The 26,341-nt window shown below is 36.8% G+C and overlaps 1 protein-coding gene across 3 annotated transcripts in view; it reads right to left on the reverse strand.

Annotated features, from left to right (window-relative positions):
* Positions 1-224: 224 nt before the first annotated feature.
* Positions 225-26,341, reverse strand: part of LOC123871832 (band 4.1-like protein 4) — a 63,499-nt gene continuing 37,382 nt past the window's right edge. For 2 of the 3 annotated variants that reach the window (XM_045915829.1, XM_045915838.1), the window contains exons 6-21: positions 15,969-16,089; positions 15,735-15,822; positions 15,080-15,232; positions 12,596-12,750; positions 11,046-11,143; positions 10,075-10,153; positions 9,055-9,246; positions 7,866-8,015; positions 6,892-6,967; positions 6,694-6,779; positions 6,165-6,347; positions 5,624-5,761; positions 4,889-5,128; positions 4,054-4,321; positions 2,184-2,386; positions 225-1,861 (exon numbers count right to left, since the gene is read on the reverse strand). In XM_045915829.1, the coding sequence (XP_045771785.1) occupies positions 1,846-1,861; positions 2,184-2,386; positions 4,054-4,321; positions 4,889-5,128; positions 5,624-5,761; positions 6,165-6,347; positions 6,694-6,779; positions 6,892-6,967; positions 7,866-8,015; positions 9,055-9,246; positions 10,075-10,153; positions 11,046-11,143; positions 12,596-12,750; positions 15,080-15,232; positions 15,735-15,822; positions 15,969-16,089 (2,246 nt within the window). In that variant the 3' untranslated portion in view covers positions 225-1,845. The remainder of the gene's footprint in view (positions 1,862-2,183; positions 2,387-4,053; positions 4,322-4,888; positions 5,129-5,623; positions 5,762-6,164; positions 6,348-6,693; positions 6,780-6,891; positions 6,968-7,865; positions 8,016-9,054; positions 9,247-10,074; positions 10,154-11,045; positions 11,144-12,595; positions 12,751-15,079; positions 15,233-15,734; positions 15,823-15,968; positions 16,090-26,341) is intronic. The other variant, XR_006797351.1, reaches the window with a different exon arrangement.

A 26,341-nucleotide genomic window follows, 5' to 3' on the forward strand; every position in this document is an offset into this window, starting at 1 on the left:
TAAGTCCACGTAGACAAGTCACGGCCGTCATCTATTTGGTATACCTATGTAGATTGTAGAGATAGTTTACATCCTGTACATTCTATAAGTTTAATAAACGCCTGTCAAATATTTCTAAAATACTTGTACCATGCTTGTGAGCTTGTACCCCATTAATTTCCGCAGGGTTGGGAAATCCCTTTTCTTATTTAACTCGGCGAATGAATGACGAAATGATAAACGGGTTTCAAATACTTATTAGTTTTTATTATAAACAAGAAGAACAATAATTCTGGAAAAATACATGTGTTGCAAATAGTTGTAAGTTATCGGGTTATTGTAGAGCTTGGGAAAATGCATTCATCAGTCTTTTCAATGTATAAATTGACTGACTTTAATATTATTTCTTTATCTTACGATAGATATACCTAGTACATGTTAAAAATAGTCTATAGGTACAATTTTCTGAAAAAAAAATCAATCTTCAGGTCGATCACAAAGTAATCGCCACCAACGCGACGTAAGTATGTAAGACGTGTAGACTACGCATAATTACCCAATTTGAGATTGGCCGATTTGCATCTAAAGATTTTTTGAAAAGACTCGAAAATTTTCCTCAGCAAAGATTCTGAATAGCTTTATACTGTTATAGTTAAAAACTAATTCGGCCAATCATAACCTGCGAGCCTTTACGATTTGTCAAAATGATAACTACCTATTATAAACAAATATAAATTTATTTCAGTGGATTATCATTACGTCATGTACAATGAGTATTATATGTTGTTTTACACCTAAACTACATAACAACTTTTACATTTACATCCTATGCACTATCTTATGAGATACTTATTGTTATAAAATTATGATTCCGTATAGTTAAGGAAATATATCTAGTAATACCCGTCCTCAGTATTTGAATAAATAAAGCGTTGATTTAGTATCTTTAGGCAAAACAGCTTATTCTTATAAAAACATTATTTTACGAGGTCCCAGCTTTAGTAACAAAATTAAATTCTTGGATATGAAAGGACATTTAAAGTAATAATCATTAGGTTATGCCAACTTGGCATGGATATAATATTAACACATCAAAAATATTTCAAAATAAAAATTAACTTAATTTGCAAAAAATGTGCAAGTTTATGTAAAATTTAAAAAACAGTCTGTTTTAACAGTCGCATTTTTTTATGAACAAGTAAAAGAATACATTTAATAAAAGCTAAGTCAAAGCTTCTCAGAGAAAGAAATTACTTCGCATTTCTTTTAAAAAGTTTAACGTCAGGATGTAAGCTCGAGGCTTCATCACCGATTCGAAAAACATTTGATAAAAGAAAAACAAAAAGTTCATATAATATTTATGACGGTAATTTGGTAACCTTAATGGCTCTTTCTTTTCATTGCCTATTTTTGTACAAAATGTCCTTTAAATACGGTTTCACTTGAAAAAAATATTATGGAATTGCTTATCATATATTATAAACTGTTTAATTTTTTTACAAAATCTATGTACAATTAATTTTTTTACTTGTTTTGAATGCAATAGGTACAGTATAATAATATATTATTTTGTGTAAAGTATAGTATCCGTGTAAGATAATATATTTTTGTACATAAAAGTAGCTACAATTTCATGTTTACGCTACAGCACTAAGACTTATGACAATATTATTTTTACAAAACGGAGTGATGTAAAGAGTGGAGATAGTAACTTTATTAAGGCGGTGTTAGCGTCGAGGGCAATTTTCTAAAAGAATAGGTTGTTTTATAGCTCGGTGCTCATCTCAGCCGCCCCTGGAGTTTTGCCGCTGTTACTAGACGTGTGAAACACGGAATCCGCGCTGCTGGAAGGTATGTTTGCTGAACTTAGTTGCTCTGTAACCTGTATCCAAAATACAGTACATAAAACACCTATATGTTTAATAAAAAGAACAGATTTTTAGAAAAAAAAAAAACAAATTAACAAAACAAAATTAATCACACAGATTAACACAGAGTAAAATAAAAAAAACGGTTAGTCAAATCGTGTTAGTCAGGTATTAATATCAGCCTCTACCCATAAACTCATGCACACACAAACACAAACAAAGAAAAGGTGCCTCCGCGAGCAACCGGGAGGGGGCAACAAACCAATGCGTGCAGCTAAGTCATTCCGCTACGTCTTGCGACACAAACTGCTGAAACCTCCGTGCGACTTTACTTACTGCGTGCTTTCTATGAGAGGTTTTAGAATAATGTCGAGGGTGTTGTCGTGTCGCAAGTGCGCGTGGTGCGCGTGGTGCGCGAGCCGCGCGTGCGTGCGGGCCACGTTCGCGTTGTAGTCGCGCGACTCCCGCGTCGGTCGCGCGTACCGCCGTGCCAGCGAGCCGCTCTCGCCGACCATTATGTTGTTGTTGCTAGCATGTCTCTGTGTATCCCAATCACATACGCCATAACTACCAGTGCACACCAATATACACATTATAATAATTATGAAGTACTTAACCCGAAATAAGGGGAAACATTAAGCAGCGATCTAATATAATCCATAGATCAAAACAGTTCTCAAACGAAAGAAGTATAACTGACAGTCAACATTTAATACAGCTCGGTAAATTATAAAATTTGTTTTAATGTTTTCTGCTTCTGTCTCTTGCTTGAAAAACCAATTTTATATTTTACCAAATTTTAAAAAGATGATTTTGTATAAATTGCAAGCCCCTTCTAAGCACAGTTTCTATGCAAAAGATATAAAACTAAGTAGAAGGACGCAAATCGCATCGGCAGACTTTTACGTCAACACAAAATTCGGCTGTTGCTTGCTTCATTGAAAAAAAAAAACAAGTATAGGTACCTACCAAGTTATCGATAATACTCCATAGTTACATTATAAATGCGAAAGTGTCCGTCTGTCTGTCGGCTAGCTTTTTACAGCCCATCTATTTAACTGATTTTGACGAAATTTCGTTCAGAGATAGCTTACATCTTGAGGAAGGAGATAGGCTACTTTTGGTCCTGGAAAATCAAAGAGTTTCCACTGGATTTTTAAAAACCTAAATACACATGGACGAAGTTTCGGGTATCGTCTATTTGGTACAGAGATAGCCTAGCAGCCTGATGACTGACAAATGTTAAATTATATTATTTATCCCGGAAATTTAAAAAAAACATTATAAAAACCTAAATCCAGGCGGATGAAGTCACGGGCTTCATCTTGTAAATAATCAAAGAATTCTATGCAATCAGATCAGAAGCAAGTGCAATCGAATTTTTAAATATTGACCTGCTCTTTCGTCCCGTAGAAAGAACAATATGATTTTATTATAATACTTATATTATTTAGGTAAATATAATATATTGTCAGTCTATTAGAATATCTATCCTACTACAAAAAAAATATAATTCAGAAGTAGGTAATACTTTCAATATTTTGTAGTAGTATGTATTTCAATAGTAGGTAGTGTTTTCAATAAAAAAAAATTCTCATTGGGTAGGACAAGGCTTAATGCAAAGAAGGTTTATGTCATTTAGCCTGTACAAGTTAAATCTTTAGCGTCCCTGAAACTGGAGCTGCAGATTATTCCAACAGCCCTTGTAAACTGAGGTACACAGAATAAAATAAAACAGAATAGTCGCAAATTATAAAAAAGCTGTACTTAAACTAAAAGTATGTCACGCTTTTACGTGAATGAAATTGTGTTCAGGTCCCGTTCGTTGAATCGCGCCTATACATTCAAAAATGATTGTGTTTTCTATCTGCGAGTGGATTTCAATTCCTGGTAAAGAGGAAGTTGTGTTGTAGCTGATTTCTTTATGCCTCCAACAGTAAGCTGAGCTCACCTATTGCAATCTGGTGATATTGAAATAACAAGATATCAATAGGTGAGCTGAGAAATTAGACTTCACTCCGGGACCTTTAAGTTTCCGGATGATAATCTACACCCCTTGTTTTTAATAGAACCCTTTGGGGTTAACCACGTAATTTAAAATTCTGTTTGTGTAAAGTAATGAATGGCTTTGTTTCACACTTCATCCTTTGAATTACAAGGGCAGTTGGATCGCAGAAGTATGTTAGGAAGCAAAGCGCCCACTCACGAAAAGGGAAAAGCCACTGTCCGCGGGACTCGGGTAGTAGCGGGGCGCGACGTCGCGCGGGCGGCGCGAGGTCGCGCTGTCGCTGGCCACCGACAGCAGCGAGCGCTGGGAGCCCGAGGCGGTGATGCGGCGGCCGGGCACCGCGGGCGGCCGCCGCGCCAGCGCCGCCGCGCCCGCCGCGCCGCACCCCGCACCCCCGCCCACCCTCCACTGCCTACTCACTGGCGCTTGCGTTCCACCTGCGCCGCACTTCGCGCTGTCACTCGACCTGGTGATAAGTTTCTACCGTCAAGTCTTAAATATCACTAAGGGTTGAAATAGTTGAGTAGGTATGCACAATTAAATGAATCAAACTTTTGGCAGCAAAATACCTGAGTGGCCACACTTGAAGGTTAACATCTAACGCTAATTGAATTAAAGTTAAAATTGTCTAATGCCAAACGGCGTATTTCCAAAACTCACACAGAGCCGGTCAAATGCCTCATTGTTGTTAAGCTGAATAAGTTTTTTTAGACCTTTAACTAGAGATACTCTTGATAATTAACCTAGAAGTTTATCTCCAAGTAGCAGGACAGGTGGCCCAGGCTTACAATGAGCAATAAGCTGCGCAACTCGTTCTCAAACGAAATTAAATTAGCAGATGCTTACGCAGCAGTCTTCCATTGGGAATACCTCCAAAGAGCGGCTGAACCAACTTTTAATGACCCTAACCGTTTACATTCAGTTTCATTTTCAACATCCATAATATTGGTAAAAGCTTGTAAAATAACCATCGCAAGAACATGTCAAACAATTGCCAGCTACACAATAATGTGGTATAAAAAGACGTAGTTACCTCTCGGAAGAATAGGCGTAATCCTGATCAGCACCCAACCCAGAATCTGTATGCTCATGCGACACTCTCGCGCTGCCCGATATCAGTTCCCCACTCGAACTGTTACTATTACTATTTGTCACGGGACTGTAAGGGTTGTTGTTGTGTAACGCCGGTGTGACTGTGCTCTTATATCCATTGTTGGTGAGGAAATCGTCGCCTGTTCTCCCGACGGTCTCGTCGAAGCTCGGGTAAACCCGCCTAAAAGAATATGCAAATATTTTAAAGGCACAAAGTGAAAACTATCAAGATGTATTTTTCATATATTAAACGCGCCTGTTAGTGATCATGTAACTTCTGGACGACTTTTCTGATATACTACCTGTGATACTACTACCCATTTGTTTATCGAGAAGATGGTTCATGTAACTATAAACATTAGGAGCCAATATGTAGGTATCAATGTAGTTAACCGTAAAAATAAGTGCGGGAAACAGTTAGTGAATGTTTAAATTAGATCTAGACAATGTTCTAATAAGACAATAGGTACCTTTAATCCGAAAATTCAAGCAATGTAATCGACTTTTGTGACCAAATTATCACTAAAAATGCCTATGATAATACTGAGAATTTTTCAATTATCGTCAAGTGAAGCATAATTTTACAGATTAAAATATGACCTGTCAGTATAGCAAGAAACCATTGATTAAGAATTAGGTACAACAAGAAGCAATTTAATTATTATCTTCATCATACCTTCCATGTTTTTCATTGGTTCGGTGCGTGCTGAGTATGCTCGAGTTAGACCTGAGAGATCCTTGATTGTGGTTGTCATGGTCACTTTTGTGCGATGAAGAGCTCTTCTCCCGTCTGGCAAGTGATCCGTGATCATTCCTACGTTATAATAAGAATTTATTTTAGCAAAGGCTCAAAGTAGGGTTGAGAACTCTCGTCCTGCAAAAATCATCTTTGCTATGATACCTACATAGATTTTTATACGAGTACTTCAATCTTTACCAGTTTGGTACTCGTTGGGTTAGTATTTAAAACTAACTTTTTTTTTTAATGTTCACGTCTGTGTGTATTAGAATATTTAGAAAGAGTAAGTACATAGGTATATTTAGAACAGAGTTTATTCAGGCAATGGCGTCAAAATGGTTTTTGATAAGAAACTTAGAGGCAATATTAATTAAGATGCATGTTTAATTCAATCGATCCAAGTTATATACATAGGTAGATAGATCTCAGTATAAAAGTTAAGTAATTACAGCCAAACTAATAATTTCACGTCACGTACTGTCTATGTTTTGATGTCGTCCTGAGCTTGGTATGCCGTGCATGGCTGGTCTGCACAACGGTGTACGGTATTTCTTTAAGCTGTTCCTCAGTCATTCCTGTAGTATCCACTAAAGAGAATTCGAGGTGTTGCTTTAGTTCAGTTGGCAGCCACTTTTTTTCGTTCGGTGAACGTGACCGTGACCTAAAGGACAAATAAATATATTTCTAGATGTGCAATGAAAAAAGGTTAGGTAAGCTATGTTTTTTATGATCATATATTTTTACTTCCTAATTTTATAATTCAATAAACTTTATCCACCTAACTTGACTCAATGATAATATACCGCGATCATAAAATATTAAACTGATTTCCGATTCCGTAACCGCAATCATGTTCACAACGATTAATAAAGATTGTAAGTATGACAATTTTTCGTGAAATATCAATAAGACAAGAGTAAACAACAGTTTAACATTTGACTAAAGAAAGAAAAAAAATGGGAATTTAAAATAAAACACCTAGAGTTTGAAAAATACAAGGTAAATACCGATGCTTTTTGTGTCTTCGGGGTCTATGGGACGATCGATGCGTTCCAGTCTCTGGTTCCATTTGCGAACGTCGGACATTCGCTACCTGCATTACAAAATCATGTTGTTATAAAAGAAAAATAAAGTCCATAGAGTAGCTTAGAGAAACAAGAACACGCAAAGAGACTATATTTATTTTATTCAATGGAAGCACTTACTTGCACGCCCCCGCCAGCCGTCGTTTGCCTTAATACTTCCTTCCATTGTGACTCGGAATCGACTAGTTCGTACTCCCTGAAATATTTAAGTCATTAGCGAAAGATATTAATTCCAAAATCAATTAAGTTTTCGTTTAAGTTACCCCTTTCGATAAAAGGAAAAACTTTTGTTAGTTAGGTACGTCGTTAAAAGTTAAATTACATTTCTTTCTTTCATGATCTCGTTTTTATTGAACTGACTAAAAAATAAAATTAAAAGCCGATTTTTCAATCACCCAAAACTAATTTTATGTGTTCACAGTTTTATTTTTAAAATCTGTCCACATATCGTGATAAAGAAATAGCGATTCGCTAGTGCCTGTAAAATAAGGTCGAAATAAAATCATAATAAATAATGATACCTACAGAAAAACAAAGCAAAATTAAAAAACCTGAAAAGACGGCACCGTAAGATTTTAGTATGATATTACTGTCTCGAGAGGTCTGCATTTCTAGTACTAGAGCAATACATATTTATAACTAGCTGACCTGACCCGGCTTCCTTCGAGTTGAATTTGTAAAAGGGAGAAGAATATCTAAAAATTCTGAAACACGTATTTCTTCAATTGTGCCCGAAAGCGCAAATACAAATTTTCGTAAATATGACTTGAAAAATGGAGCCTTACACATTTTTATTACTTTTTCTCGCCTTTTATCCCCCATTTTAACTCCCTTGAGAGTGGAATTTCTAAAAATCTTGAAAAACATATTTCTTCATTTATAACTTCAACCAATTACCAATTATCATAGACATAATTTGAAATATGACGGAAATTCTTACAAACATTCATTCCCTATTTAAACCCCTTAGGGGTGGAATTTGCAAAAATCCTTTGTTACAGAATCAAAACATCAAGTTTCTAATGCTAGCGGCGTAGGCAGATCAGTCAGGACAAGTTTTTTTTTACAATATGTACAGATTTTTGGAAACTAACTTTGTGTCCGGTTGCGAGTCATCTTTCTCTGACCCTGACTCGTGCTTATGTCTAGAGCGGTGCCGGCGGTGCCGCCGTCCGGAACGACCTGAGCCCCTAGACAGTTCACTTTCTGCATCTGACTGCTGCCGCCTGGAGCGATGCCTGTGCCTGCCAATCAAAAAAACGATTTCAACTATTTCGATACATACAATGCCATATGATTAAAAAAATTACCTTATCTTACCTAAATCTATACCAATATTAAAGTGTGTGTATGTCTGTTTGTCTGCTAGTTTTTCACGGTCCATCCGTTTAAACAATTATGATTAAATTTGGTACATAGAAACCTTGCACCATACGGACATAGGTAGGTGCATAAGTAGGTAGCTTGGACGGACAAATGTGACTTGTTGCTCCGGATCACACGGGATTTTTTTAAACGGGAACAAAGTCGCGGGCATCTTATATTTGCTACAGAGTCCGCTTGCATCCAGGATGCAAGCTCTACTTTTTCTCTCGGAAAAACAAAGAGTTAACATGGAATTTCTAAAAATTATTCTAAATATTATATATTTATTTCTAAAGTATTTAGAAATAAATAAATAAAGTTTAATTGAATAAAAATAATTTGAATTTGAATTTGAATTTGAATTTGAATTTGAAATATATAATACGCGGACGGACGCGGGCATCTCTACAGTTAAGTAAATTAACAAGTGTAAATTAAAAATTTATAACACCCCCGACAAGTGAAAGTTACAGTAACTAAAAAAGAGCTGATAACTTTCAAACGGCTGAACTGATTTTCTTGAACTATAGCTAAGAACACTCTCGATCAAGCCACCTTTTAAACAAAAAAACTAAATTAAAATCGGTTCATTAGTTTAGGCGCTACGGTGCCACAGACAGATACACAGATACACAGATACACAGACACACAGATACACAGATACACACGTCAAACTTATAACACCCCTCTTTTTGGGTCGGGGGTTAAAAAGATAATACAATTTCTCAGATTTTTTCAACCAGCGAAGGAATGGGTAAAGTGCGTGAAACACGCGTATGCGGACATGCAATTTTTGTGTAGAACCGCGTGCGATAGATGCTTTACTTACTCTACCTTTTGTTCAAAATATTGCATAAGTTAGAGTCTTTCTAGTATAGTCTTACTAAATATCGAACACAATTTTATTTCAATTCTTACTTGCGATTTGATCGTGAATCGTTTGAGCTCTGCGAATCCACGGAGGCGGATCGGTGTCTCGGAACAGGCGGCGGTCTATTTGCCGTCGGAGACGCGGAGTACAGGCCGCGCCGCGTGGGAGCGGATCGCGTCGATCGTGGAGATCCTCCAGGGCCAACGGGTTGCTCGCATGTACCTGCTTCCCCACTTATTCTACCAGAAATTAGTTATTTTTAACCAACGTCTTCTATATAGATTGGTAACACCCTACCATTATTTTTTGATGCATGTTTGTAGGTGTCGTTTTACCCAAAGGTGCGTAAAAGTCGCACCAGTATCCATACTAGGTGGTACTGCTACTCGCATGCGCATCGCACACGTCATATTATAAGCGTCGTCATAATTATTATAAGCGTTATATGTCTTCAATTTTTAAAATGCGAATGTACCTATATGTATAAGCTTTGCTTATCTAAACTTTCAGAATATCTTGATTTTATCAAAAAATATTTGAAACCAATTAGGTACCGTAAAAAGTACCTAATCGGCGTAAGTTTTAGGGAGGCAGAGTTATGAAATTAATTATGTGCATTTTTTGCTAAGAAATATTAGGCATGGCAACATGACTCATATTAAACTTTCTATCCTAATCAACGGGTGAGATTTGAACCTACACTCACCCACAAAACAAATACACAAGAAACATAAAAAAAGTTTTAAATGCAGGGTCATAATTCTGCAATCCTGAAATCCTGTATCGATACTAGAACGACGAATGAAGGTTCACCCAATATTAAACTACCTAAGTTATTTATTATTGCCGTAGTTTTAGCATTTTTTTTTTTTGTTCTAATTCATTTGTAATTTACATAAAAATCGCCAAAGACATCACAGCTATAATAATATTATTATCACAACAAAAAGTAACAGTCTAATGTTGTTCACAAAATTTTGCGGTTTCTCGCAGTGAAATAAAAATTCATAACACAAAATAAACACGAGTGGGACTTACAGCGTGACAAAAAACAAGCGCCTACTTACGAATTAGGTCGGTGTACTGAGGTAGGCTGTTTCATTTCAGGAGGGCAGTCTTTTATTCTCAAGTCTTCTAACTTTGGCACTGTAACAATAAAAAAGTTTAAAGATGCTTGAATAAACTTTAACTAAGAAATAACTCTGTCTATCACTTTTTTAGCAAGCGCTGAGAAGTAAATAGGTAAGTATATTTTTTTCCTAAGATCGATCGTGATAATTTAATTAGGTCAGATTTTTCAACCGTCAAGTTAAGTTTAACTGAGAAGTAAAGCCGTTTTTATATTTGAAATCCGTCAAAATCACAGAATTGGTCATATAAAGTTTATAAAACTTTCGAGGAGATTCAATTTGATCAGTATATACAAAGTTGGTATGTATGTATGGTAATAAATGAAGGCTTACATAATATAGGTAAACGTGTTTCTGGTAGTGATAGCCTAACGTTTAGCGGTTAAGATGCTGGCCTCCTAATAGGGGTGCCCGTGGTTCGATCCTCTAAGGAATCTCTAACTTCTCGGAGTACATGCCTTTAAACAGTATCATTTGCTACAACGGTGAACGAAAACATCGTGAGAAAACCTGTATGGATGAGAGTTCTCTATAACGTTCTCAAAGGTGTGTGAAGTGTGCCGTGCCATCCGTACTCGGCTAGCGTGATAGATTATGGCCAACCCTTAGAAATCCTTTTCAGACCCATCCTCAGTAGTGAGCCGGCTCGGCGATGGGTTGATGATACTAATGAAATACTATAATTTATACGTACAGCATACAGCTATCGTTATCGTGTTCCTAATATTGTTTCTTTGGGAAAAAAAGTAGTCTATCTCAAAATTGCAAAAAAAAAATTATAAACTTTGTAACGGAAAAGTAAATATTGTAGGTGCCATAGCAATTTGAAAAAGTTATAGATATAGATGAGTTTTATAATTGACAATACTTAACGAAGCAAGTGTAGAGTGGAAAATAATTAAAAATACCGTCATGTAATGAAGAGTAGGAGGTGTGTGGACGGGCCATCCGCCGCGAGGGCGTCCGGGTGAAGGCGGGCGGCGGCCGCGGGCGGGACCCCCGGCCGCTGGAGACAAAACGATACATTTCACTATACAGAACATATTTTACACTAGATGATACCTGCGACTTCCGCATAGATTGAGTTTTTTTTAATTTAGATTTTCTGAGAATCCCGGGCAACTCTTTGATTTTCCAAAAAGTAAGCCGGGATGCAAGCGATCTCCGTACCAACGTCAAAAAACGGTTTAACAGACGGGTAGCAAAAAGCTAGCAGACAAATATACTTTCGCATTGATAATAATAATATAACTAAAAACTTTTTTTAAAGCTCTTAATGAGCCACACGTAGATAAAAAAGCGTCCGTGCAATGGCTGCGCTTTGGTGACCTCTTCGGGGAAACCGAAGGGTTTGTCTGTGCGATACAAGATCAGGTGGTCAAGACGCGGAACTACCGAAAATACATTCTGAAGGATGGCACTCACGACATCTGTCGAGCTTGTCGCCATCCCGGTGAGTCACTCAGACATGTGCTTTCGGGATGTTCGGCGCTTGCCAACACTGAGTATCTGCACAGACACAACCAAGCAGCCAAAATCCTTCACCAAGAGCTTGCTCTGAAGTACGGTCTCCTGGATGAGAGGCTGCCGTATTACAGGTACACACCGGTGCCGGTACTCGAGCGCGACGGAGTCCGGCTCTATTGGGACCGGTCCATCATCACGGACAGGACTATTCTAGCGAATAAGCCTGACATCGTGGTGGTGGACCGGGAACAGTCGAGGGTGTTTTTGGTGGACATCACCATTCCATATGACGAGAACCTCGTGAGAGCTGAGACGGAGAAAAAACGCAAGTATCTTGATCTGGCTCACGAGGTTTCCGACATGTGGCATGTGGAGTCCACCGAAATCATCCCAATCGTCATATCTGCAAACGGGTTGATCCCAGTCAGCCTCGCTCACCATCTGAGGCGACTGGGGTTCCGTGGCAGTTCGCTCGCAGCCAGGATGCAAAAAGCGGTCTTGCTAGACTCGGCTAGGATAGTCCGCCGCTTTCTCAGCCTGTCGCCCTGACCCCCGGCCGTTTGGTCTCCCCTGCCGGGGCGTAATCCTCCGCCCGGTACAAATATGTATTTATGTAAATGTATATGTAGGTTTATTTATTTTTATGTATGTAAGTATATTATATTCCCTTTGGCTTTTATATATATATCTATTTTGTAACCGGGCGTGAGAGTAAGTTATATAGATATAACTAATAACTATAGTAGAAAGATGACACAAATTCACGATATAGGTATTTTCGATAGACGACTTGAAAATTTGAAAAATGACGATTATTTATTTGAATAGCTATTGCTGTTATCTATTCTATTCCATAGTATTATAGTTTCTCGATGCATGCTTACTATCTGTTACAGATAGATCAATTAATTAATTAATAGCACTTAATCATTTTCAGGAAGAGAAAAGCCCACAAGTAATTATTTTAAATTTTACAATCGACATTCTCTACCTGTTTCTTAGTCTTGAACCTAACGCAAAAATATCAGCGGATGCCGGCGAGGTTTGTTGCATGCGGAAGAACGTGTGGTGATCAGAGCAGCAACGCCACAAGTGCCGGCAGGCTGCCCGCGTCGGGGACTCGAAACCGTAGGTTGACGTGTCGTTCTGAAACAAACAATATAATGTCCTAACCGAATTTCACCCGACCGCTGATTTCAACGGAAATTAGCCACCTACACTGGTTACGAATATAATTTTTTCTTTCTTTCTTCTCTCTGGACTAGTTTCACGTTCCCGTCAGTTATGCGTGTATTAGTAACGAGTATAGGTATGTATGCGGTGCTCAAATTGACAGTCGCAAAGAACAAGAAGAAAGTGATTTTTCAGCAAGGCGTTTAACGTATTTTTTAAAACAACAAAGCTATTGTGTTCAAAATTTCAATATTTTATTACCTAGGAATAATCAATTTACTTATTTTAATAATTTTTTTTCAAAAAAGTCTTAGTAAAATGCGTGATAGATTAAGGAACTATGATGTTCATTTATAAAAAAGTGAATTGCGCCAAAATTGCAGCAGTCTGTTTGTACTTTGCGACCGTTAAAATGTGCGTGCAAACTCTTTATTCTTTTCGAAGAGACAGCAATCCGACACGACTGGAGCGAGATCAAGTAAAGGACCCACAATTTTTAGGGGTTTACTGTAAAGTTAACTCAACAAGTCAAGAAATTGCGTTTTTGGCTCGACCGGGAACTTGAACCCGTGACCTCATGATCCGTAGCAGAATAAGTTAGCCACTTGACCAACAAGGCAATTTGAAACTTAATATCATGGGCAAACCACAAAACTGTAATTCTCAAGCTCTTTAACTTAATCAAATTCGTAGTCAGTTCAAAACTTTGCGTCTGGTAAAGCTTGTCTGGTACTAATGAAAGTTACATTTCGTTGTTCATTTTCATCTCCACTTGTGAGAATTTCATAAAACCCTTCCAGGGGCTTAACGTTCCCGCAGAATACGCTCAACTTAAAGCCAACCTAATGAATAGAAAACTAATATATTGTAGATCTATTTGGAATGCGCGAATATCAACTCTGCTTCGTAAATTAATTTGGCTCTCATATAAATTAGAACTAACTAGGTTAATTAGTGTGTATTAAATTTTTTAAAAGTGGTGATAGCCTAGTTGTTAAGACTTCGGGCTCCTATTCGGGAGGTTGGGATTTCGATTTTGGGCACACACTTCTATCCTTCCGGAGTCAATGTATGTGCATTTTAAGCAACTGAATATCACTTGCTTTAACGGTGTAGGTAAACATCGTGAGGAAACTTATGGAGATGGAATATTGATGATTAATGATAGAATATTATGGATGGAATATTATATTCTCAAAGGTGTATGAAGTCTGTCAATCTGCCTGAATCCTTCTCATTCCTAGAGGAGACCCGTACTCAGTAAGTATAGAGGACCATCGATTGGTTGAGAAGATGATGATTCAAAAGTACCTACTTGTAAAAGTTTATTTGAATAAAAAATATTTCTATTCTATTGAATTGTTTTAATTAACTATTTCCAAAGAAAGTAGGTAGGTATAAAGAAGAACACTTTTCTTAGAACTGATGAGCTATAATAAAGGAAATTAAAAACATTTCATCTCAACTCATTTGTTTCGGGGTCGCTTGTACAATAATAAGAAAAGCAATTTTCCGGCGTCGCCTTTGATCAGTGTTCATTTTGCATGAAGAATGTATTTTAAGGCAATTTCGGTACCTCTCCCCTATTTTTAAGATACCTACTTCAAAGGCGGCGTATCTTCACGCTGCGAGCGGCAGCAAGTGTTATCAGCATGCGCCCAGAACGCGGTAAATATGACGGCTCAGTTCTACGAGGCTTATCTGTAATTGCCGTCTACGAATGCCTTTTAAGAAAGCGATGCAAGACGGATTCCATCTCGCACAACTATTCAAAACATTTCTTATCGGATGAAGCAATCCTTACCGGAGAAACGGGGTCAAGTGTTTCGTCCGATTTCCACTCTTTCCTTTTTCAAAACTTTTCATAAAACCGGCCAAGTGCGAATCGGACTCGCGTGCCGAGTTCTGTACCTTGGATGGATATGTGTGATTATATTGTTGGTTAAATAATCTCCAACTGCAAATAATATAAGTTTCGAATCGCAAATTTCGTTGTGATAAGTATAGCTATAAAATGGTTTTCAGATTTTTTCTCTTTACTTGAGACATTGCTTGTTGCCGAATTCTATGATTCTAGGTCAACGGGAAGTATCCTATAGGTTGATTGAACGGTTGTGTCTTTTGACTGCGTTGATTCAGAGGTTAGATTTTTTCACAGCTCCAAGGGATTGGTTTGAGTATTTCATTTCAACTTGATTCCTTCACGTGTTCCTGAGAAAAGGGTCTTGACAGACAAAGAAGTTACTCTATAAGGGTTACTTTTTTCCTTTGAAGGTAGGGAACCCCAAAAGTGAATACTCACGTTTTTATCGGCAACACGAATCATAAAGTATCTTCCTTTGTAGTAAAGCTTGGAGACACGCGGCCAGTAATAGGTCGCGACTGTATGTTTTCCACGTAGCAGCAACAGGCCACTTGGCGCGAGTCCCAAGAAGTACTCCACGCTGTCTTCGCCCTGCATTAGATACATCGCTTCTGTTTATTTTACATATGAGGGGATACAAAATTGACTTACTAAAACCGCTATCAACTGGCAACGCCGCTATGTCGACTGCGTAAAGTACAGATATCTCTTGTGGTTCTGTGTATTTGCTTTTATTATAATATGGTTTCGGAAGAATTTTTAGATTTGCCATTACATAAATTTAAATATTGTGTAAGAACAGGCTATTACATTATTGATGAATTTCTCAATTAGTAAAGTTGCGTGGAAGCAACCGGCTGAGTTTTCAAATTACCACAAGTTGGTGTAGTATATTATTACCATAGAGTTATATTTATGGGGGGTAGTTCCGACATTAATGATTATTACGTATTGTAACTTATTATGATTTGAAAAGCGCAACTGCGAAGTTTCTTGCCGGCTCCTCTCAATTTAATCTTCCTTCCGAACCAGCGATAGAGCCACTGACGCAGGAAGTGGTCATATTAAACAAGTGACTATTTCAAATGCTTACCAAGACAGGATGGAGATCGACGCCATACATGTCGAGCCATTTCACTTTGTCTAAGTAGCTAAGTTCCGCTTGCGCTGGTGAAATACCGCTGTAACATATAGAAAATCAGCATGATTCATCACCATCGTCCTGTTCTCAGTAGTGGGATGGCGATGGGTTGATCATGATAATATTCTCCTCAAACCTAAGTCTAATTAACAAATGGAAAATTTGTTTTAACAAAGCAAGACTCACGTAAGCGTTCTGTGAATATCAGCTGCTCTCGATTCCAGTTCCGGTGTCTGATGCGCCAGCAGTCTGAACTCAGACACGTATCCCGGCATATGACGGCGAGGGTCGTAATCGCCGAGCTCCGCTGTGTAAAAACAATAATATTTTTAGCCCATATTAATATTTTGCAGTACCTCTCGTAAATCATTTTCAAACATTTTTTGCCAATCGTTGAAGAATCAAACGCGGCCATCTTGCAATCCAAGCAAGTTGGTGTTGGAATCAAGGGAGGTTGCGAGGCTGTAGTTCACACAGTCAGGATATTACTATTTTTTTTGCAATTATGACGACTTTGCAAAGGTTGACGTGTGTAACCACGTAACGCATGAAAGCCACAGCCACACCTGCGCATTATGAACGCAGGATGCGGGAAGCGATGCGGGAGCGTCCACGACGTGAATCTATACGTGTTAGATCATTGAAATATTGTAGTCGCTTTTGCCGCGTCATGTTTGTATGATGCTTTAGTTCGGTCATTCAGAGAGTCAGAAATAGATCCCCGGAATTTTCGATTATACTAGCTACGTACTATACATAGCAATAATGTATTGTGAAAATACTAATATTTCTTATTATTTAGGTACCTACAATATTATATTAAAATATTATGGAATAAACCTTTCTCAGACACGTGTAATATTTATTCAGCCGCCCGATTATAATGCCGACCTCGTCTTTAACAAATCGTAATTAATTTGGTTAAGGCGGGCGAATACGTGTCCTAAATAAATACGCAGAACGATAATATGTAAACGCAAGTTGTAATAGAGAACTTAATGGGTAAACAAAGGCCTTTATTCCACGTAAACGTACATAAATTTGTCTATTATGTTTGCTCAATTTCGAAAGCGAAACTACTCGGATATCATATATTTTCGATATAAAGAGGTAAGACAGAGATTTGACATCCATTGTTTAATATAAGCTTTTATCTATCTTTTATATTTATTTTATCGATGAAAATTTCTCATTGAGTCGCATTCAAATACCATCAATTACATATTGTGTTGAAACATACTCGTACAATGCTAATCAAATATTTTGGTGACTCCCAGTCCTAAGCTTCCTACTTAAATACCGAGACTTCGGAAAAGATTCAGACTAGGTTTTGAATAACTAGGATACATGACCGTAACACAATTTTCTAATTGCTAAGTAAAGGTAAACAGAATAGTAAACCAATTATTGAGAAAATAAGCAAAGAGAAAACAAACAGAACTTCCATGTTTGGAACGGAAAAAACTGTGGAGCAGTGAGCGAAACTGACACTCGTTTCCCGTCGTTTATCGTTTTTGTCCTCAGAAATCGCAACATCTGGTACGCTCGTGGAAAACACACGCGTGTTCCATGTTATTTTTATGATTCACTATAATAAGAGAAACAAGAGTCACTCTACATTGAAAAATAAAAAATTGTACCTACTCCTAATTTAACGGTTAATTTCACATAATAATCTTGTTTTAACCATGTTAAAACAAGATTATTGTATGAAATGTTTTCGTCACTATTAACGAACATTTTCGCGAACGAGGAACGAACGAGCATAATCTCACAAGTTTTTCATAACAATATCAATTTATTTCCCACTAAGAATAATTAATAATTATGTTATGAGTGGATAATTTAGCTTTACCTGCACTTTTTTTTATATTATAAAGAAGAAAGATTTGTTTGTTTGTATTGGATAAACTTTGAAACGGCTGAACCGATTTTGATAATTCTTTCACCATTAGGAAGTTACTTTATCCAGAAGTAACATATTATGCTGTAACTATACATATATCAAATTTCACCTGCGTAAAGCCGGAGGAACAGCTAGTTCTTTATAAAAATTACAATTTAATTATGACATTTAATTTAATTAAGAAAGAGAAAGGTACCTACTACATATTATTATTTCTTTGTGATGATTGACACGCCTTGAAGTTTGGTTAGTTATTGTTTTACAAAAGTTTATAACATCAAGTGTTTCATCAGATGGTTTCAATCAAAGTTTCCATCAACACCGTAGTTTGTGTTCTGTTTTCAGTCACTATTTGTGTGAGAATGATGTGCAAGAGTACGCGTCGACAGGCGTATATAGATCATGATGCATGGAGGTGTAAATCGAATACTGTCTGGCCTGTTGACATACGGCAAGCCCAATGTAAACTATCTTCCCAAATATATGTTTACGCGCATTAAATCTTGGGATTCTGGTATGTTATGTTAGAAACATGTTTACTAATGTGACTAATAATAATTGCATGAGAACATGTAATGCGAGAGTATAAGTAGGTAAATGGTATTGTGGACGGCTCTTTCAATGGGTGGCTTAAGCACATGAGTAGGCTTAAGTTGGATGTGATAATGAATTAGTTCGTTAAGCAATATATCCTCAGTCCAAAACAAAATATTAAACAGACAATTCACTACCCATACTTACCTATTATAAATGCTATAGTTTTTTGCTTGCTTGGTGGATTGCTTTTCCAGCATGTTTAGCAGTGGTAGGGTAGAAAGTGCATAGCATATGCTGTATATTGCACCATATAGATTTGTTTGATATAGCATTAAACTTAAGTATTGTTCCTTGCATTTCATAGACCATGGCAAGTAGCACTTGCTTTTATCCAACATTAGAAAGTGTGTTTGTCTGTTGATTTATCCTTCAATTACGCAGCAACTGAAAAACGGATCAACGTGATTTTTCGCATGTATATATTTAGAAACGTGTAAAGTGACACAGGCTACTTTTACCATGGAAAATCAAAAAGTTACTCACGATATTTTGGAAAAAATTAAATCCACGCGGGTGATTTCGCGGGCATCAGCGAGTATTTAACAAAATAATTATGTGTCCGCTACAGGGTAACTGAAAATGTTAAAGTATATAGCAGATAGAAAATCACACAATATACTTACTCGTACCTGCTCATGTACGAAAATAGAAAAATATAATAGGGGATATCCGTTAGAAGGGGACCATTTTTCTAAGTGTTTTCTTCCACGCTCAACAAAACCGGTACTTCAGTATAATCTCGTTCATGGTAGCCTGCTCTTATTTAGCTAACCGTCTGGGTGATTGCCCATCGTGTTGATTAATGCGAGGAGTGTTCCTTAAGTCAACTTGTTGCGAGGGACGGCCCATTGTCTACGCTCACGATACTTTCAAACAGAAAACGACTTTGCTTACACCCGTCCAGAATAGATAGCCTCAAGCTGTGACAAATAGGTGTATCCCTGCCCTCCCGAACAACTTTTTAAGCACAAAGTTTTAGGAAAATAAGATTGTTCAAAAGAAACCGATCATCTGTCTTGTGTGCTCGTAAATAAAATTTATTTATAATGGATATTTTTGTTGTATAATAATAGCCAAATTTTTAGGTAGAGTCCATAGACCAACAAATAGAAGGTGGCCTACCTTGCGGCCCGCTCGTTGTACGATATTTGAACAGGCATTCCAATAAAAAAAAGTATTTTCCTAAATACATTGATGGGACGAGCAATTTCGCCTTAAAATATTTAAGTAGGTAAACTTAATGTGCCTTTTAATAAAGTTTATTTTCCGATGTTTGTTATAAGCTTCGATAATGTTGAGCTCAAGTGAACGTGAAAATCCAAATATTTTCCATTATTCACAACATAAAAGAAAAGGCCAAGCGGACAACTTTCACAGAAAAATACGAACCTAACTGCCGTAATAACAACCCTATTGTTCCCGTGTACCATAATGTTACTCTTTCTCGAGTAATGAAAATATTTACGTAGGATATTGACTATGCTTATGGGTTTCATTTGTCCGATGGCGTGCGGTTATTTTGTACGGAGCCCGTTTCGCCGTTGATATGTGTCCCCCGGGCCCCAGGGGCCGCTGATGTAGGCGAGATTAGATGCAAACGATGCCTCGCCGCTGATGGCTCATTTACCTCTTGAACAACGCATTGATATTATACGAGTACTTCGTACCCTCACGAAATTGCTTCGACTCAGTGATATAAAGCTCTTAGCCCATATAAAATATTACATCGTATTTATTTTTGGCAAGTCAAAGAAATCTGTTCTCTTCATATAATTCATTTTGAATGAAAGGTCGTTAAGAATTACTGATCTTGTACTTACAGAAATAAAAATTAAATTAAAAATTTAAAAAACCCCCGACACATAAACCTCTAAAAAGTAAAAAAATAATAGGTAAGTATGTATGGGCCCTTTAAGAATAGTATAAATAGTAAAGTTTTTATCCAAGCGTTCGTTGCGCCAGGGGACCGCTACCTATCATAAACTATGAAAGTCATCTGTTGTAGAAAGAATAGTCTTTAGCGGTCCCCCGACGCAACGAACGCTTGGATAAAAACTTTACTATTTATACTATTCTTAAAGGGCCCATACATACTTACCTATTATTTTTTTACTTTTTAGAGGTTTATGTGTCGGGGGTTTTTTAAATTTTTAATTTAATTTTTATTTCACGCTTTTTAAACTTTTATTCATAAATTACCGTTTATTTGTGCCATTCTAAAACCCAATTTCTATAATAATATAAATCCAATAAGGCAGCTAATATCTCTTCAAAAGTAACATCAATGTTATGTTAATTATACGTTCCATGAAATATTTTTGACCGAACATCACTAAATCAAGAATTATCTGAATGACTCACATAGTTTAACATGACCAAAACGAAATATCTGTTTCTAACATGTCGTTGCTTTAAAAATGTACCCATTTTACGTAGTCGTATAATAGTTCGCTTTTCAAGATATACCTACGATTAAATTGAAATCGACTTTCACCCGATGAAAGAAGGAATGAATTGGCTTGTATTTCATTTTGTTTGTTATTGCATGTAAAATTTTTATTTGACATAACTTTCAAAAACCGGTCAAGTGCGAGTCTGCCTCACACATGAAGAGTTCCGTACAAGTTTTTTTTTATGTAATGACAATTCAGTTGTCGGATTTTTCTGTTTACTTGGGCCACAGGAGTAGAGTACTTGGGCTATAAGATATTGCTACCTGCCTTTCATGATTCTACGTAAACGGGAAGTACCCAATTTATAAGTTTTGATTCTCTTGAAAGATGACACACAGACAGACAACGAAGTGGTGAAGGAAAACACCGTCAGGAAACCTGCATGCTTAAGAGTTGGCCATAATGCTCCCTCAAAGGTGCGTGAGGTGTGCCAATACGGGCTTGGCCAGTGTGGTAGCTTCTCATTCTGAGAGGAGACTTGTGCTCAGTAGTGAGCCGGCGATGGGTTGATCCTGATAATGATGAATTTTAAACGTATTTTGTCAAAGTAAATAAGCTGAGTTCAAGCAGATAAAATATAAAGAAGGTGCGCCTAATGCATCATCCAAACCTGCGCGACAAAGCGACTACGATGCGGGAACCTCAGCCGCGCGGAGGGTCATCGCCTATATTTACGATATTTAATGGTGCCATGCACACCTACGCGACTACAACAGTCAAGGCTACAACATTTTTTTTTTCTACAGATACCTACTGAACCCTAAAAATAGTTTGACTATGGTTTGGGTTTGGGTTGATTGTTCGTGGCCTTTGGTTGACTGTTGGATATTATAATTGAATTGATGTTTTCTCGTTTAACTGTGATTATAATATTTTATAAATTAGAAACTCCGCGCCTACGATCCAAATTATCGGAGTTTTCCAAAACATTATTTTCAAATAAATAATTATGTATCTAAGCAACGTCCATCTTGACAGCTTGACATTTGCCAATTGACATAATATTATGAACCTCTGTTACAATAGTGAAAGATCCCAGGGCCACCAGCCGTCACGTATTTTCTGACGAACGAAATTTGGACGATTGAGTAGTGTTAGTATGTACCTACTAAGAACGCATGCCTACAGACCTGCTAGCTTGCTTAGACGGCCAATTTTCAGGTATCAGGTAATCAAGGTACATAAATACATTACTTACCTCACGTAAATTCTCCAATTTTTTTAATTTTTAGCTGTTTTTTTTTTAATTTTTTTTTTTATTATTATTAAGCCTTTATTTTCCTTATCAATTACAAGTATTTACATAGTTTATGTTTATAGTAACTAATTTAATCTATTCTAATGTCTATTCTATTTTATTTGTTAGTATGTTAATAGTTGTGTGTGTGTGTGTGTGTGTGTGTGTGTGTGTGTGTGTGTGTGTGTGTTGTGTAAGCATATAAGCGTATTGTATAAAAGTATGCGTGTGTATTTATGTGTGTAAGTTATGTTTATTTATGTGTTAGTAAATTAGTAGTTATTTACAAATTTATTTTTTACATATTTACTTATATATAATTGTATTTATAATTCTGTTTTGATAAGGGCCCCTCATTGGGTATATGCCTCCTCCAGTTCGCGCCATTTCTCTCTGTTTTTTGCTGTTTTAAGCCAATTCTTCCCTGCTATCTGTACTATATCGTTAGACCATCTCGATTTGGTTTTTTTTTATATTAATAATTAATTCACATAAGTAAACTATAAGAGAGTGAGAGAGAAGTCAATATATCCTAATACATGTCTTACTCAGTCTCATGCGCGTAGATAATGATGCCCTCGCGCTCAAACCCACAGAGGCATTAAAATTGAATTTAGGGGATGATTGGCCCTCTGGATCGGTCTGTCTTCTTGTAAAAGGTTTTAAAATAGTTGTCTGGTGGACATATATAAAAATGGAGTATCAGAATTTACGTGCAGTTAAGTAATTACTTATTTTGGGAGCTTTAAAGCGTCTGCAAAGCAATACGGCCGACGCGGGAAGTGTCTGGGAGTATTGGCGACATATTTTTAAGGATATTGCCTTAAATATACGTAAAAATCAGTTTGGAGAATTTACGTGAGGTAAGTAATGGTTTTATGTACCTTGATTATCAGATACCTGAAAATTGGCCGTCTAAGCAAGCTAGCACGTAGGCTAGGCATGCTTTCTTAGTACTTACTAACACTACTCAATCGTACATATTTCCTGTGTCAGAAAATACGTAACCTCTGGTGGTCCTGGGATAAAAGTAATAAGAAAACCAGAAAAGAGCTGATAACTTCCAAACGGCTGAACCGATTTTCTTGGATTATAGCTAAGAACACTCTCGATCAAGCCACCTTTCAAACAAAAAAAACTAAATTAAAATCGGTTCATTCGTTTAGGCGCTACGAGGCCACAGACAGATACACAGATACACAGATACACAGATACACAGATACACAGATACATAGATACACAGATACACAGATACACAGATACACAGATACACACGTCAAACTTATAACACCCCTCTTTTTGGGTCGGGGGTTAAAAAAATCACTATCCCATCCGATTACGTCAATCAAAATTTTTAATGTTCAACTACAATATATATCTATTAATCAAATAAACAACGCATCTATGTTGCATCGCAAATAAAACGTATCATTGCAAATAAATAAGAAAAAATAAATAGCAAGTAGATGGTAGATAGGTAACAAGCCTCCTAGGGCCTGCTAATTAAATACGACCTACCTGTGAGGAAAATATGTGTACTTAATTAATACGGATAAAATATGGATAAATATATTCGACAGAAATTGTAATTAACGGTCGAAGTAGATGTTCAAAGGTGAGGAAGACATTAATTTCCTTTAGGAGCGTAAAAATAAAGATAAGTAGCGTAAGATAACGATGTAATGAATATGCTTAAATCTCTCGAATAATATTTTCATCATAAATAAATACTGGAGGCAATTTAAGCGAGGCGTATGTTTGTAGGTAATGTACATTAAAGGTTTGTACATTTTCATTCTGAAGTTATCCTTCTAGGAAAAAATAAAGCAAAATTATTCCTCAATACAGTACCCAGGCAAAAAAGTCGCGTGACGGAAAACTTTATCGAAAAAACGTTCATCGGTAATCCGTTTGAGATCTACGTTAACAGTTATTTTTTTTTATTTATTATTTCATACAAATATGTACCCTGATTTTTATAATAAAAACCTTATCTTTTCCCTCTGCGCATCGTATTCCTCATTGCTGAAGATCATGACCCCTTTCCATGAATCACATAATGAATGGTAGGAGTTTTCTTGGGATAATAATGCGGTGGGTTCCCAGATCCTTCCGCGTACAACTCGACTAGGAAAAGGAGATGTTAACTTTTAATATTTTTCTATGTCTTATTATAATACGCTTTCTATTGTGGCATTGTGACTAAATAAGCTTGCTTTTTTATGACGAGCAACAGCAATGGAAGTAGATTTAACAATGATTGCTCCGGCGGCGCGGGCGGAATCGAACCAGACTCAATAGTCCACTGGACAATGCAGCCAATTCAGAGCATTGAAAAAGATGTGCCTTATTTTGCATGTTTCATAGAGAATTGGTTTTGTGTAGTCTGTTTTCCATTGCTGAAGTTCAATGACAAAATGTGCTGAAAATGAACTTCGTCACCATCACCATTATCAGCCGATGGAAGTCCACAGCTGGATATATTTCTATCTATATCTTTATATTTCGATCTATATATTTATTTAGATTTCGTATACCTACCCATGGGATGTAAGCTGTACCAAGCTGTAACACATTGAATCCCGTAACTTCGGCCTTCCGGATTTAGGTTTTTAAAAATTCGCGTGGGAACTCTTTGATTTTTCGGCCTAAACAGATGAGCCATGAAAAGCTAGCAGGCAGACAGACTTTCACATTTTTAATATTAGTATGTTTATTTTGCGTTTATTGTAGATATAAAAGCGACATAAAAGTACATAGACTTAAGTATATTAGCGAAAGCATGCGAAATAATGCTTTGGTACGAGGTCTTACGAAGTTCAACTCTTTCAATAGGTACACTCAATTGACCACATTGTCCAGCGCAGCGGTCTATTGAGTTGTTCGATTCCTCTCATGCCACTGCAACAACTAAGTATTTATTGTCACAGCAATTTTCATTGCATGTTTGCCAGAAAAACGCGCGAGGCTACTAAGCCGTAAATTAACACTAAGATTTGGTTGTAATATTGCGTTACAGAGACATTATATTTACTTTCGTAATTTATCATCTTCATTTTCAAAACGTAGCTTGCAGCCCATGGGGAAGGCATATTACGCCGCTACCTTTTGTCCTGGAAAATTAAAGAATCCCATGTGATTCTTAGATAATCTTGAATCTTGAATATGTAGGTATGCTTATGCATTAAATTGAACAAAAGGTGATGCACAATTATGTAGGTTAGATTCCATTCATCATTTAAATACCAACAAAGAAGTTTAATATTTCAAGATAGCTTGCATCTGGAGACATGCCCGTCTCCAGGTTACTTTTTATCCCCGAAAATCAAAGAGTTCCCACAGGATTAAAAAAAAATTAAATCCATAGGGCAGAAGTCACGGGCATGATTTAATTTATTATAGTTTCATTGTTGCAAGAATTACCTACTTACTTACAATATTAATTTGTTATGGGTGGTCTAATGAATATTCGGTGTTTGTTTAATTATTCTGTTTCATGTCTAGTAAATTGTACGGCATTTGCTAGCCCAATGTGGGCAACTGGTAATTTTCGGGCAGTGCCTTTAGCGATGAGTCAACGCATAGCCTACTCGTATAGCCTCGGGCAGCTCAGTTTCGTTTGTAATTCCATTGCGTGGCCTAGAACAATTATGACACGGAATGTTGAACAGATTGTTACCTACAGCATTTTTTATTTTCATTGTATGATACAATACAAAGAGCTTAACAACGAAATGGCACTCTGCGCAGGACTTAATGGACCTTGCATTAATTTGTTGTACATTGCCGGTGCTTTTACCTGACTGTGTTGTGCTGTGTTTAACAGCCAAACAATGGTAACACTAGAGTAGATATTTAAACGTTTAAGAACAATAATAAAAATTAAATTAAAAATTTAAAAAACCCCCGACACATAAACCTCTAAAAAGTAAAAAAATAATAGGTAAGTATGTATGGGCCCTTTAAGAATAGTATAAATAGTAAAGTTTTTATCCAAGCGTTCGTTGCGCCAGGGGACCGCTACCTATCATAAACTATGAAAGTCATCTGTTGTAGAAAGAATAGTCTTTAGCGGTCCCCCGACGCAACGAACGCTTGGATAAAAACTTTACTATTTATACTATTCTTAAAGGGCCCATACATACTTACCTATTATTTTTTTACTTTTTAGAGGTTTATGTGTCGGGGGTTTTTTAAATTTTTAATTTAATTTTTATTTCACGCTTTTTAAACTTTTATTCATAAATTACCGTTTATTTGTGCCATTCTAAAACCCAATTTCTATAATAATATAAATCCAATAAGGCAGCTAATATCTCTTCAAAAGTAACATCAATGTTATGTTAATTATACGTTCCATGAAATA

The sequence above is a fragment of the Maniola jurtina genome, chromosome 2 (assembly GCF_905333055.1).
Source record: "Maniola jurtina chromosome 2, ilManJurt1.1, whole genome shotgun sequence".
NCBI classification, from domain to species: domain Eukaryota; kingdom Metazoa; phylum Arthropoda; class Insecta; order Lepidoptera; family Nymphalidae; genus Maniola; species Maniola jurtina.